This window comes from Dipodomys ordii, unplaced genomic scaffold (assembly GCF_000151885.1).
Source record: "Dipodomys ordii isolate 6190 unplaced genomic scaffold, Dord_2.0 Scaffold36, whole genome shotgun sequence".
Classification (NCBI taxonomy): Eukaryota; Metazoa; Chordata; class Mammalia; order Rodentia; family Heteromyidae; genus Dipodomys; species Dipodomys ordii.
In genome coordinates, this window is record NW_012267252.1 from 14606261 (window position 1) to 14621046 (window position 14786).

The 14786-nt window shown below is 41.9% G+C and overlaps 1 protein-coding gene across 1 annotated transcript in view; it reads left to right on the forward strand.

Moving 5' to 3' along the window:
* Positions 1–14786, forward strand: part of Tdrd1 (tudor domain containing 1) — a 36066-nt gene that overhangs the window by 13417 nt on the left and 7863 nt on the right. Inside the window, exons 11-17 of the mRNA XM_013017702.1 lie at positions 2528–2695; positions 2823–2930; positions 3765–3935; positions 5732–5974; positions 6741–6878; positions 9876–9986; positions 10776–10946. Coding sequence (XP_012873156.1) covers positions 2528–2695; positions 2823–2930; positions 3765–3935; positions 5732–5974; positions 6741–6878; positions 9876–9986; positions 10776–10946 — 1110 coding nt within the window. The remainder of the gene's footprint in view (positions 1–2527; positions 2696–2822; positions 2931–3764; positions 3936–5731; positions 5975–6740; positions 6879–9875; positions 9987–10775; positions 10947–14786) is intronic.

Genomic DNA, 14786 nt, shown 5'->3' on the forward strand with positions numbered 1-14786 from the left:
CTCCTGTTCTATTAGGACAGAAATATTTTTTTCAACTTCTTGTGTGTGTTTATTTGATCAGAGAACCAAGAAATTTTTCCATCAGCATTTATTTTTTTTTCATTTCCTAGTTGTATGTGTCATTTTTACAGTCTGTTTTCTCCTTTACCACTTATTTCAGTTGCAGACATAATTCTTTGTCTTTGGCCAGAAATTAATCTATGATTGGACAGCCTATCATATCAACAGACATGCCTCATTCTGAATACTCTCCTTATTTCTTACCTCCTGTCCTTTGTTCTAGTTGGTTAACAAGTCTTTATTGACTTGTTATAATAGCTATTTCTTTCCTTCTTTCCCTCCCTTATTGTTTCTTCTTGCTTTCCTTTCTCCCTCCATCCCTCTCTTCCTCTGCTATTATTTGAGACATGCTTCATGGACAGTTGAAACAATCTTCTGATGTTGCCTTTTATCTTCTGTCTATACTACTCTGGTTTTTGCTTACCTGTATGATATCCTTGAAGTGAAAATCTTTGTGTAACAGTTCTGTTGAAAAAAATCTCAGTAGCTTTTAGCCAGTTAGAATTCAACAGAATGATGGTTGAAAACACAAGTGTTGGTGAAGAAAAAATAATGTAGTGATAAATCAGGAGCCATAACATAAGAGTGTGCAACTGTGGGAAGTAAAGTGAGGAAAAGAATAGGAAAGCCTTGATCTCACACAGACTCAGACCTGTGCTTTTCTCCATTATATATGGATATGTAAAGTATATTATATTGCTATAATGGATATATATTATGTATACTTTTATTTGTACGCATATATGTATGTGTGTGTTTATATACGCACATCTACATATCTGTATACATATATACATATCTGCATACATATATTTATATATCGAATAAAAGAGGTCTTTGAGATCACTCACTAGACCTTTTCATGTGAAGAAGCAGACGCTTACAGGCACAGAGGGTCACCTTAAGACAGGAAAATACAGAACCAGAATCTAGAGCCTTTTGAATGATCTCACTACCAAACTGTCCTTTTCTGTGATACAACAGACTGCTGGTTCATTTTTCTTGCTGTTGAGTTTTTCTCTTATCTCCTCCCTTATTTACATTTTGATTTATATTTTACTTTTTCTGAGTATATTAAAAAAGGTTTTGAATTTTACTTTATATCATTAGAGATCATTGAATTTAATTTGGCTAGTGTTTGGGGCCAGTTACCCATTTCAGTAGAATTTCTGACAGAATGTTGAGAATCCCTTGGACTGAAAGAGGTCAATTCTAGATAGCAGATTTCCTCTACCTTTGTGGTCTGTCATGGTTTCCCTTTGGTCTTTAGAGAACGTACCTCAGCTCATGGTGAGAATCTTTTCCTTTAAAAATTCTTTAATGCTTGAGATAATTTTTCCCCATATTTCTGAGAATATTATCAACTGTGGTTGACACTATCTGAATGATACCTTACTCTTAATTCCTTAAGGCCATAATTTCTGATATGTTCATGTCATGGTTTCTCTTAAGTATTGGTCAGAAAAATGCATTTCTTAAGAATGTGGAGTTTTTATAAACCATGCCTTTTTTCCTTTCAAGAGAGTTTTCTCATGTTCTAAATTATTTTTTCATGGTGTTTGAAGCTCCTCTTTCCTCAGACTCTTAAATCTGACTTTTTTCTTCTTGACTTGGTACTTAACATTGCTTGATCCTATTTATTGCATTTTAAATTAAACATTATGTAATCATAATCGTTTCCTAATGGGATTTCTCATCTTACTGTAGAATGAGTTCTGCTCCATGTATACCTACCTATTGCAGGATCATAGGATAGTAGAAAGGAGGCTATAATAAATTATTACTTGAAGGAAGAAACATTGTGGACTCTGAGACCTTGCCCACACACACTCATACCAACTCTTTCCAAATTATGAAATTATGCATAGTTTTGAAATAAACATCTCTTGTGTGTGTATATGTGCACACGCATGCATGCGCATGTGTGAACATGCTAGTACTGGGGCTTGAACTTAGAGCTTTGTACTCTTGCTCAGCTTTTTCTTAGTACCAGCTGGTACTCTCCTACTTGAGCCATATGTCTACTTCTGGATTTCTGCTGTTAATTGGAGATAAGAGTCTTGGGGACTTTTGTGCTTGGGCTGGTTTTAAACTGGGATCTTCAAAGCCAGGCGCCGGAATCTCACGCCTGTAATCCTAGCTACTCAGGGGGCTGAGATCTGAGGATCTCGGTTCAAAACCAGCCTGGGCAGGAAACTCCATGAGAACTCTTATCTCCAATAAACTACTAGAAAACCAGAAGTGGTGCTGTGGCTCAAGCAGTAGATCACTCGCCTTGAGCTGAGGAGCGCAGGGACAGCACCCAAGCCCAGAGTTCAAGCCCCACAACTGACAAAAATAAATAAATAAAAATAAAAAATGGTATCTTCGGTCTCAACCTTCTGAGTAGCGAGGCTTATAAGTGGGTTTTGTTTTGGTTTACTTTTTGCTGAAACTAAAATGACTTATTTTTCTCTTTTCTGGTAAGGTGATACTGAAGACATTGGAAAAATGGCACCCGAAAACAAAATTGTGATAGAGAGAAATGCCCTGATCCCCAAGGCACTCACCCTGAGTGTGGGAAACGAGTTCTGTGGGGTAGTGGCCCACATTCAGACACCAGAGGACTTCTTTTGTCAACAACTGCAAAGCGGTCGTGAGTTAATTTTCTTACTTTGTCCTGTCATGATCACATACTTCAGTGTGGTGTACTGCACAGGCCAGGCTGAAGGTAAGTTATAGATACAAATTCCTTTCACTTAACATGTGATCTGTATCTACAGATATGCTTGCTGAACTCCAGGCATCCCTTAGCGAGTACTGTAGTCAGGTGTCTCCACGTTCTGGTTTTTATCCAACCATTGGTGACATATGTTGTGCCCAGTTCTCAGGTAAGCAAACAGTTTCACTGATCGTTCATTTACAATAAAAATAAAAACAAAACAAACAATGGAAACAAAACCTCTGTTTTTCCCTGAGTGGCTACATTTGATGACAGTTATCTTTTTACATATATTCCATTAAACTGGATCAAAGGAGCATTTTGTGATATGTGTAAAATCATAGTCTGTGATTATCAAGGGGGTTGGAAGTAGAAAGGAGGTTTTTATTGTATTGTTTGCATCCCTTTTGTGCTTGTAGAATTGGTGCCAATAATTATGTTTACAAAAGTATGGGATATGCAACCTCCAAGGCTTATACCTACATGGGTTTTGTTTGGAAGCCAGAGCTATTATGGTAAGGCCTTTGTAGCTGCACTTGTTTTACCCTGTGGTGGCCCAGCTCTGTTACTCTCTACCAAAGGAAGTCATGTGGCTTCACATAACGGGAGAAATGAGCAATGGGTACCAGCCCCCAGTATATCAATGGGAAGCCTGGTGAACTCCTTATACTGTGGGTATTCTAGAAAGCTCTGCTTGTCGTGACCTTGAAGATTTACACGATCAGGACATGTTCTCTGTCCTAATGAGCTTGCTGACTACTGGACAAACAAGGCATGCAAATTCCTAATGGCAGCATATGACATAATTAATAAGCGAATTTTTGCCCTTTGGGAATTAAGACTTCAGATAAGCAAAACTAGCAGTGTGGAGTAAACCTATATCATTGAGTCGAGCTTGGTCTTCTAGATTAAAAGCCAACGCCACAGTTGACCATCTCTCATTTGGAAAGATTTTGTTTTACTCTTCATTGGATCATTGTTTGATATTGTCTCCTTATTTCAGAGGATGACCAGTGGTATCGTGCCTCCATCTTGGCCTATGCGTCTGAAGAGTCTGTCCTGGTTGGATATGTCGATTATGGAAACTTTGAAATCCTTAGTTTGACAAGACTTTGTCCTATCACTCCCAAGTTGTTGGAACTGCCAATGCAAGCTCTAAAGTGTGTTCTGGCTGGTATGGAATCTTTGTGAACCTCTGTTATTAGAACAGTAGAAACTAACATGAAAAATGGAACTATTAAAATGTACATGAAGCAGATAAAACTTGTTGTCTAAATGAAGAGGACGTTATTGATCATATACGTAGGAATTACTGTGCATGTAACTTGCCCTGCTAGGACTAGAACTTTCCTCCAGCGTCTTTTATGCAGAGCTAGTCTGTTTTAACTAGTTGACAGTATCAGAAAGATACTTCCAGAGTTTTTATTTATTTTGTGTTGTTGTTTTCAGTTATGAGGCTTGAACTCAGGGCCTGGGCACTGTCCTAAGTTTTTTGTTTTTTTGTCTTTTTGTTTTTTTGTTTTGGTCGTAGGGCTTTGAACTTTGGGCTTGGGCGCTGTCCCTATGCTCTTCAGCTCAAGGTGAGTGTGCTCTACCACTGGAGCCACAGCACCACTTCTGGTTTTCTGGTGGTTTAGTGGAGATAAGAGTCTCATGGACTTTTCTGCCCAGGCTGGCTTTGAACCGCGATCCTTAGATCTCAGCTTCCTGAGTTGTTAGGATTACAGGCATGAGCCACGGACTTGTCCTGAGTTCTTTTGCCCAAGGCTACCACTTTGCTACTTTGAGACACAGTGCCACTTCCAGTTTTCTGGTTGTTAATTGGAATAGGAGGCTCACAGACTTTCCTGCCTGAGCTGGCTTCCAACCAAAATCCTCCTTAAAAAACAAAACACATACAAAAAACCCCCGATCCTCAAATGTCAGTATCCTAAATAGCCAAGATATAGGTCTGAGCTATCAGCTCCCTATTCCAGGTATTTGCTGATAGCATGTTATTTTAACTACAGTTTGCATTGTATCCAAGAACAATTGTATTTCAAGGCTGAGAACATGGTTCATATGGTAGAGTTCCTGCTTCACAATGTCAAGGCCCTGAGTTTAAACCCCCTTGTACCACCAAAATATTGTTCTCTTTCAGAATACTTCTTTTGGTTATACTTCCCCAAGTGGAATGGGATGTCCACGAAAGTGTTTCTTGTCATATTGGTGCTACATACTGAGCCTTGGCCTCTATAAAAGCTTGAACAAGTTTATATACTCACCAGAGAAGTGTGAGGGAGGGAATTTCTTCACGTTTGTGCACCAGACAGAGATTTCTGTATTTCTTGGCTTTGACTTGTTTTGATAAGCTAAAAACTAAATCATTTCAATTTGCTTTCATATCCAGAGACTGAATGTGTTGTTATAGATCACTTGGCTCTTTATAGTTTAGGATCTGACATAGGCATGATCTTACGTTTTTTGATTTTCACATATGGCCTCCTCGTATTGTTCATTTGTGTTACAAGACTTGCGTAAGTGAATTGCAAGAGACAAGTATCTTCCTGGATTGTGTTATATTTTTGTTAATAATGTTCTTGATAGCTTTAATGCACTGTGAACTTCACTGTTTGAGGTATACAATTGAATAATTTTTAGTAAATATTTACTGAGTTATACAGCTATCACCCAGTCCATTTTAGAGCATTCTCATCTCCCATTGAGAACTCAACAACCTTCCAGGAAACAGATCTGTTTATAGATTTTCTTTTTGGACATTTTGTGTCAAACAGAAGCACAGAAGCTTAATCATAGGCTTTCTCTCTATTAATTCTAGCTTGGTTTTCATGTTGAGAAAATGCTTCTACTCAGGCAGGACTTTTTGGTTACAGTATTTTTCCATAGATTTAGCTTTCTGGAGTGAAATTAAATGTTAAAATACTTATCTCAGGAATTATTTTTAACATTCTTTTAAAAATTATTTGTCAGGGGTAAAGCCATTGTTAGGAGTTTGGACTCCAGAAGCTATTGGACTCATGAAAAAGATTGTTCAGAACAAAATGGTTATGGTAAAAGTGGTGGACAGGCTGGAAAATAGCTCCCTGGTGGAGCTTATAGATAAATCTGTGACACCAAATGTGAGCGTGGCCAAAGTTCTCACAGATGCGGGGTTTGCCATGGAAGATAAGGAGATGGTGGCAGAGAAAACTAGTGATACAACGAAGGCCAGTGGTAAGTAAACTGTCAACCACGTAACCCCTGTGCAGTCCAGATGGTCCTATAATAAATGTATGGGTTCTCCTGCTTCCAGGAAGAATACATACCTGAGTGCATGTCACCTTGAAAATCAAGCCATCATCTACATGCATTTGAGTATGTTTGGAAAGAGCATTTTTAAAATTTGAAAGTATTATGGGTCACACTGACAGCTAAACTTTGATCAGAATGTGAACTTGAAATTGAGTGAAGTATTAATGGTTCACCGGGACTGATTTCTAAGGTCAGCTTTCTTGTCAAATCCCCTAGAATACCAGTGGGAATTTATTTTCTTGGGGCATGAACTCTGGACCTACGCACTGCCCCTGAGCTCCTTTTTGCTCAAGGCTAGCATGGTATTACTTGAGCCACAGTGCCACTTCCAGCTTTTTCTGTGATTAAAGATAAAGAATCCCATGAGCTTTTTTTTTTTCCAGGACTGGCTTTGAACCATGATCTTCAGATCTCAGCTTCCTGAGTAACTAAGGATTACAGGCATGAGCCATCAAGTCCTAGCTTTCTGGCTTCCCGCTTCCCTTTCCTTTTGATTGGCATATAAAAATTTTATTACCTGTAGCATATAAGTATTATTGTACAAAAGGGTTTCATCATGATCTTTTCATACATACACGAGTAATTTGATCAAATTCACCAAAAGCAGATTCCTTAGCAACCACCTTGTTACAACAGCATCCCCATATTCTGTCCATTTGGTTTGCAAAATGGTCTGTTATTTCTACAGCTCCCTTAAGAGTAGAAGAAAAAGTAGATGTATTGGAGTGGACGTGGGTCGAGCTTGCCATCGATGAAACGGTAGATGTTGTGATCTGCATGCTGTATAATCCTGGAGAGTTCTATTGTCACGTTCTTAAAGAGGATGGTAAGTTGTCTTTTCTCATTTATTTCTTTTTTTCTTACCTATACATTAACATAAAGCTTAAGATGTTTATTAATAACTTAAGATGAGTTTTATTGCTAAGTGTTAAAATTTTTCTTTTAAAAAGTGTTAACATAGATATTAGTATTTCCAAGAAAGATTTGGTTGTACTGTCTTTCATTCTGTCTGAACCCATTATTTCTGTATTAGCAACCTTCGTTTAAAAATGTATTCAACTTTAGAGAATGTCTCCTGGTTCATTTTTATACATTAAGTTATTGACTTTATTGATATTTATTAAATTATTTTTACTGCATCCATATAGATAAGTGCTCTAGAAGGCCTACAGCATTATGAATTATCAAAAAGATCAGTACATTCAGATAACTAGTCTTTATGTTGGGATATAATACACCATCCGTATCCCAGAAGTGTCCCCCATGTCTTCTAGAACCCTCCCCCCTCCATGCTCCTTCTAAAGCAAGCACTGCCTCACATGGGCAGTGATAACATGGACTTGTTTTCCCAGTTCCCAGATTTGGGATGTCATAGAAAGGGAATCATACAATAGATCTTTCCTTGGCCTTGTTGATACATCTTTTATGTTGCCAGACTGTTGCTATATGCATCTGTAACTTGTTGATGTTGTGTTCCATTGTAGGAGGGCACTTTTTCTAGCATTGAACACATGGCTCATTGCTAGTTTGCAGGTATACAATGATGGTTGCTATGAATAGCTCTATATAAGTGTGGTATTTACACATTTCCATTAAGTCTAAGTCTAGGAATTAAATTACTAGATCATAAAGGAGTACGTGTTTTCTGATTCAGTCAGTGAATGCCAATGTGTAAAGTGACCGTTGTCACTTATGAGATTTCTCATAGCTCTATAGCCTCACAAACTCTTGGGTTTTCTTAGCACTTGAGTCATTCTAGTGAAACTGGTAAGTATCACTGACTTTAACTTGTCTAGATAAAGGTTTTTTTTTTGTCTAGTGAGGACATTAAACTAGGTAACCAAGTCCTTGTCTGACCTCCAAGTTGGCAGGTGGGCCACTATATCATGTAAAATAAAGCTCAGAATTGTAAGCTTCCTTTTAATTTATTTTTTAAAGTGATTTTTACAAGAATATTGTACAAAGTTTGAAAGCTAAAGTCAAGCACAGAGTGGAAAATAAATTTTCCACTTCTTGACTTTCTAAACACCATTCCTCAGTGGAACTCTGTACATATGCTTTTTTTTTTTTTTTGTCGGTGATGGGCCTGAACTCTGGGTCTGGGCACTGTCCCTTAGCTCTTCAGCTCAAGGCTAGAGCTCTACCACTTGAGCCACAGTGCCAATTCCAGCTTCTTCAGCTTACATGGTGCTGAGGAATCAAACCCAGGGCCTCATGCATGCAAAGCCAGCACTCTACCACTGAGCTACCTTTCCAGCCCTATACATATGCTTTTTATAAATATGTGTTCATGTTTATGTAACTGTAAGTCATAAAATGACCTTATTTATTTCTTTATAAACTTATTTTTTATATCCACTCGGAGTATTTTCTTCATTTCTTCTCCCTTTGCTGGGGCTTTCAACTCAGTGCCTCTCTTATTTTCATTTTCTGCTGCTCTACCACTTGAGTCATGCCTCCAGACCTCCTTTTTGCTGATTAATCAGAGATGGAATCTTATGTACTTCTCTGCCTATGTTTGCTTCAAATTTCAATCCTCCAGATCTCAGCCTACCAAGAATCTAAAATTTCAGACATAAAAGCACCAAGACTCAACTCTATTTTTCTATTCAATACATTTTCTTTTATTTTGGAGCACTTTTAGGTTCACAGAGAAGTTACAGAGATGATGTGCAGAATTCTTATATACCCCTCACCTCATTTCCTCTGTAGTGAAAATGATACAAAAAAATCATCAGTGATATATTGCTAGTCACCCAACTCCAGACCTATTTGGATTTTGTTCAGTCTCTCTCTCCCTCTCTCTCCCTCTCTCTCCCTCTCTCTCCCTCTCACCCCCCCATCTCTCTTCTCCCCCATCCCCAGGATACCACATTGCTGTTGAGTCTCTATTCTGTGGTGCAGATAAATAGAGGATTAGTGTTTCCAAGCTTCCATTGCTAAAACAGCCATTGTGCTCTGTCTTTTCACTCTGATAATGTGTCCTTGGGACAGCACAGCTGCAGTTACCGTGTCAAAGGATCTGTGTGCCTGTGCTTCCACGAGGCAGTGTCCTTCCACAGGTGGGCCAAGCACACCCCAAGTGCAAGTGCATTGTTTGTGCCACAGTATTTCGAACAACCTGTCCTCATGCTTTTTGTTCTGCCAGTATGGAGGTTAAGTTTCTCTGTCTGTGACTGAGCCCTTGGTACATTTCAAGAGGCAGTCCCTGGTCTTTCTCATAAACAGTGCTTCAGATCCCTTTGCCTTACTTGCTAAAGCTCATTGTGGGCTTTGTCTTTCTGTTGTCTCTGCAAGGCCTTGGCCTCCTACTTCTCTACTTGGTCAAGCTGCTTCCCACAAAGTGACTTTTGGCTGTCCAACTCTGTAATTCTGTACCATGTCTCAGAGCCCTTTCTTCCTTTCTATCAAATGTATTATATTTCAGATTTCTCTAGGAAACTTTCATCAGAGCTCTCTGAATTTCCTTAGCATCCATCAACTGTGCTGTCGATCTAGTGTTTATATTTGCTCCCTCAGGACAGCTCTGTGTAAGCTTCTTGTCTGCCTGGAATCCTCATTCATAGTCTACAGTGGGTGGGCACACGGATGGCAATGCTATGGTTGGGTCTCTCCACCCAGGAAGTCATTGGTTGGGCTTTATTGCAAGTGTTGACCACATCAACTTAAGAGCTGATTGATTTTTTGGCATGGAAATGCATTTGGTGTGCTTAGTGGCTTGAGAACATACTTTCTGCTGTTGTGATCAGTACATCTTAAGTTAAAAGACAGTTGGGCTTTGGTATTTATGACTAATACTGCTGTCTCTGTGTTGAATTTTCAGCTTTAAGCACCCTCAGAGAGTTGAACAAATCATTAGCAGATTATTGCCAGCAGAAGTTGCCTAATGGTTTTATGGCAGAAATAGGACAACCTTGCTGTGCCTTTTTTGCAGGTAAGATGCAGCTGGTGTCACTGTGATTTTTAGACCCTTTTGCTTCTTGATATTCAATTTTCATTTTTTTTTCTAGTGTGTCTGTTCGTCTCAATACTTACATACAATTCCTAGCCACGACCTGAGTGAATGCTTCAGTGATAGGTGCTTTCCAGGTGCTTTTTTTTTATAACAAGCAGCACCAAATGCCACATTTTTGCCTTCACTTTATGTAATTTTAATGTAATGTATGTTTTAATGCTTTTCCTTCCCAAATTTTTGATAATACTAAGTTTAAAAACAGAAGAATTGTTCAAAGCAAGATCATTGTTCCTTCTGATCACCCTGTACATGTTCCCATTGAAAACTGAAAATGTTGGTGAAATACCTTTACAAGAGTTTCATGACAAGAATTGTTCTACTGTTTATTTTTAGACTTTTTTAACCAAAAAACAAGTGAAACAATGTCATTAGTTTTAAGTGTATTGCAAAATCTTGAAATACTGACTTAAGTGTTCAAGGTTACATCTTAATTTTACTTTCACATCTTGCTTATTGGATAGGTAATGAGTGAAATCTTCCTATCAGATATAAAACTATATGGTATATAAAGATTTTGGAGATAGTCTCAAAGTAGATGTTGGAAAATCTCAGTATAGGAGTTTTTGTAGGAAAATGTAAAGGCATAATCTGAGGATGAGAACAAATTTATTAGCTCACTTTGATCAAGGTGTGTTTTTTTTCAAGTTAGAAATTTCATATGTGAATGAAGAGAAATGTCCCATATCATAAGTTTTGTGTTAAATCTAGGTGATGGCAACTGGTATCGTGCTTTAATCAAGGAAATCTTACCAAATGGTAATGTGAAAGTGCACTTTGTGGATTATGGGAACAGTGAAGAAGTTACCACAGATGAACTCCGAATGATACCATCCAAGTTCTTAAAACTTCCCTTTCAAGGGATCCAGTGCTGGTTAGTAGGTACGGTACAGGATATGAGAGTTTCTCAACACTTTTCACATACTTGTCCATGTTCTAAGCATCAATACCTGCAGTTCTAAAGTTTTATGTGAGCTACAATATTATACATCCTATAATAAAATTTAGAAATTGTCTTTACAAATAAGAGATTTGGGCCAAAATACCCAGTGTCAGGAAATATCCCATGCCTATATCAGTGCCAGGAAACTGATTTTCTCAGTGATTGGAGTGAAAATGGACACAGCCCTAGTGAAGGCATCCTGTAGGACGTTTTAAGAGCCTCACCTGTGCAGAGACTCCCAACTCAGCAAGTTACTTCCAGTAGTCCCAAAGCCGTCCAGCCAATGACACAGGGTTCAGTTGTGAGGAAATTGATTACACTGCTTTTCTTAATGACAGAACATCTTACTATAACCAATATCAGGGTTGGTTATATAAGACGGTCCATACTTAAGGTTTGTAGCTATTTTGAAGGGTTGCTGTGAGAGTTAAATTAATATTTTCAGGATCTGGCTCTAAAGTTCTACCTGTGTATTTCATTCATTAAAACAATCTGTGCTGTTGATAGGAAGAATTGTTTATGAAATATATATATGAATGGGTTGCAGAAGACATGTGAGTGAGTACCATGCTGCATAGAACTGCTGCTCACTGCCTGTGAGGTACTTGGGCAAACTATTTAAATGTCCCTTGCTTCCATTTACTCATCTGGAAAAGGCTTCTTCATAGCTGCTAAGAATAAAAGAGACTAAAACATAAAGCACTTAGTAGTACTTGGTGTCCTGTCTCATTGTGGCTGGTTGCTATCTATAAACATTTATTATTATTGTTATTGTGTGGTTATACAAAGAGATTACAATTCTGATGAGTACAGTGCATCAATGTCAACCCTTCTAGTATTCTCTCTCATTTTTCCTTTCCATCCCTACCCCTAAATTATGTAGTTCAGTGTTTACATAACATGCAGTCAATATGACTGCACTTGCTCATAAGCATTTCTTAATAAGAGAATATGTGCACATATATGCACATGTGTTTTCCCATCCCCACAAAAATGTTGTATCCGGGCGCTGGTCGCTCACACCTGTAATCCTAGCTAGTCAGAAGGCTGAGATCTGATGATCACTGCTCAAAGCCAGCCTGGGCAGGAAAGTCCATGAGACTCTTATCTCCAATAAACCACCAAAAAACCAGAAGTGCCATTGTAGCTCAAGTGGTGGGTAGAGTGCTAGCCTTGAGCTGAAGAGCCTCAGCACCTAGTCCCATGACCAAAAAAAAAAATTTTTTTTTTTAGTATGTGTTTAAAGAACCAGCAACTCAGGAGGCTGCAGTTAGGAAGACCACTTGAGCCCAGGAATTTGACACTAGCCTGAGCAACAGAGATCTGGTCTCAACTTTTTGTTGCTTGTGGAAGATTGGGTGCCAAATTGTTAATAGTGGTCATGTCAAAAAGAATAGGCCCGGCACTGGTTGGCTTATGCCTATTATAATCCTAGCTATTCAGGAGGCTGAGACCTGAGGATCACAGTTCAAAGCCAGCCTAGACAGGAAAGTTCATGAGACACTAATTTCCAGTAAACACCAGGAAACCGGCAGTGGCGCTGTGGTTCAAGTGGTAGAGCACTAGCCTTGAGCTGAAGAGCTTAGTGACAGTGCCCAGGCCCAGAGATCAAGCCCCATGACAAGCCAAAAAAAAAAAAGATGTCAGGGCTGGGAATGTGGTTTAGTGGTAGAGTGCTTGCCTAGCATGCATGAAATCCTGGGTTCAATTCCTCAGTACCACATAAACAGAAAAAGCTGGAAGTGGCACTGTGGCTCAAATGGTAGAGTGCTAGCCTTGAGCAGAGAAGCTCTGGGCAGTACCCAGGCCCTGAGTTTAAGCCCCAGGACTGGCCAAAAAAGGGGGAAAAAGCATAGATGTTCTTTTTTTTTCTTTTTCATTGTTTTTTCTTTATTATGTGGGAAGTATGTTTTGTCTTACTGTTCTTAATTACTATGTTTTATGTCGAATGCTTCTTAAAATGTGGCTCCCAAACTATTTTATCAAACAAGGAAACTAATTAAAAAGTTGTAGATCTCAATCCCTCCTAATTATAAATTCCTGGGTGGATCCTAGAAATCTCTCTCTCTCTCTCCCGCCCTCCCTCCCTCCCTCCCACCCCCTCTCTGCCTCACAAACCTCCACTCCATCCACTCCAAAGCAAGCCAAACAGCCTGGGAAGCCCACTTAGTTCCTGCTCTGAGCTCACGCCTGCCTCCTGCATGTGTGCACACACATGCACACACACGCACATACATACACACGTGTGCACACACATGCACACGCGCGTGCACAAACACGCACACACATATGCATGTGCACACACACGCACACACACGCGCGTGCACACACAGAGCTAGGCTCATGTTTTGTCTTCTTTCACTTCAGCTGAGTTCTCACGGTCCCCACTCCTCCCTAGCTCCTTCCTTATCCGACAGCCAGCTCCACACAGCTCCACGCAGCCCTCCGGGTCTCGAAGACAAAACAATCACCACCAAAGATAAGCAGGGGACGTGCGGGGGCCTGGCTCCGTTCCAGGCCAGCCGGGGCGACATGCCGTGCAGCCCCGGCCCCATCCCGACCCTGGGACCTGGGCGTGGCCGCGTGCGGCCGAGTCCTCATCCCAGGCACCAGGGAAGCGCACACAGGAGGATCGCGGTGCAGACCGGCGTGAAGCGCATGGGCTCGGACTACAGGACCTGACCGCCGTGCTGCTCTCCCGCCTCTGCCCCTCCCTCGGCCCCTCCTTTGCGGGGTTGGGGGGCGCACGGCTGTCATCAGAGCCCACACCTGCTGGGGGGGACGAGGGGGAAGGGAGGGGGAGCAGGTGACAGCCCCTCCTGCATAATCACACAGGAGATGACCAACGCTCACCTGCCGTCAGGTGCGTGATTAATCTGGGAGATGGAACTGTGCCCCAGGTGGAGCGAAGAAGAGGGAAGCCTCCGCAAACCTGCAGCCTCAGGAGGGCCAGGTCTGCCCTGGCTGTGGGGAGCTGGGGGGCCGGGGCCCGGGCTGGGCGGGGTCTCTGGGCCCTGCAGGCCATCTGCATCAGGGACGGAAGGTCTGAAGATGTCACGCGGCGGGGCGGGGCTGTCAGAGCGCCCGCTCCCCTCCTCCTCCCCTCCTCCCCTCCGTCCAAGCAGAGAGGGTGCAGAGACCACAAAGGCTCAGCCCGGGCGAGGCCCAGCCTCCCAGAGCCTTCTCGGGCCGTGGGAGGCTGAGGAGACTCTCCTGGGGACGGCGTGGGGCCCGGGAGGGGCGCACAGAGGATCCCCCGCCCCACCGCTCTCGCATCCTCTAACCGCGAGCTGAGATGTGAGGCGCTGAGATGTGAGGCGTGGCAGAAGGAAATCTGGGGTGCGCTCCCCGGCCCGCACCCCCAGCCACCAGACCCACGGCCTACCACGCCTCCCCGACCCTCAGTCTCTTCTGCACACGGCTAACGTCACTCACATCCCGATGCCCGTGTAAATGAGTGCGTGCGATGTTAGTGCACCCCCAGCACGGGTGCCTGGCCTTCCGGCTCCGAGCAATGGGTCACGGACTGCAAACCGCAGGATGCAGTGCAGGGTTGGCGCCGCAGCACGGGCTGCGGGGTTGGACGGCAGCACGGGCTGCGGGCTGGCAGGACGGGCTGCGGGGTTGGACGGCAGCATGGGCTGTGGGGTTGGACGGCAGCACGGGCTGTGGGCTGGCAGGGCTGTGGGGTTGGACGGCAGCACGGGCTGCGGGGTTGGACAGCAGCACGGGCTGTGGGGTTGGACGGCAGCACGGGCTGTGGGGTTGGACGGCAGCAC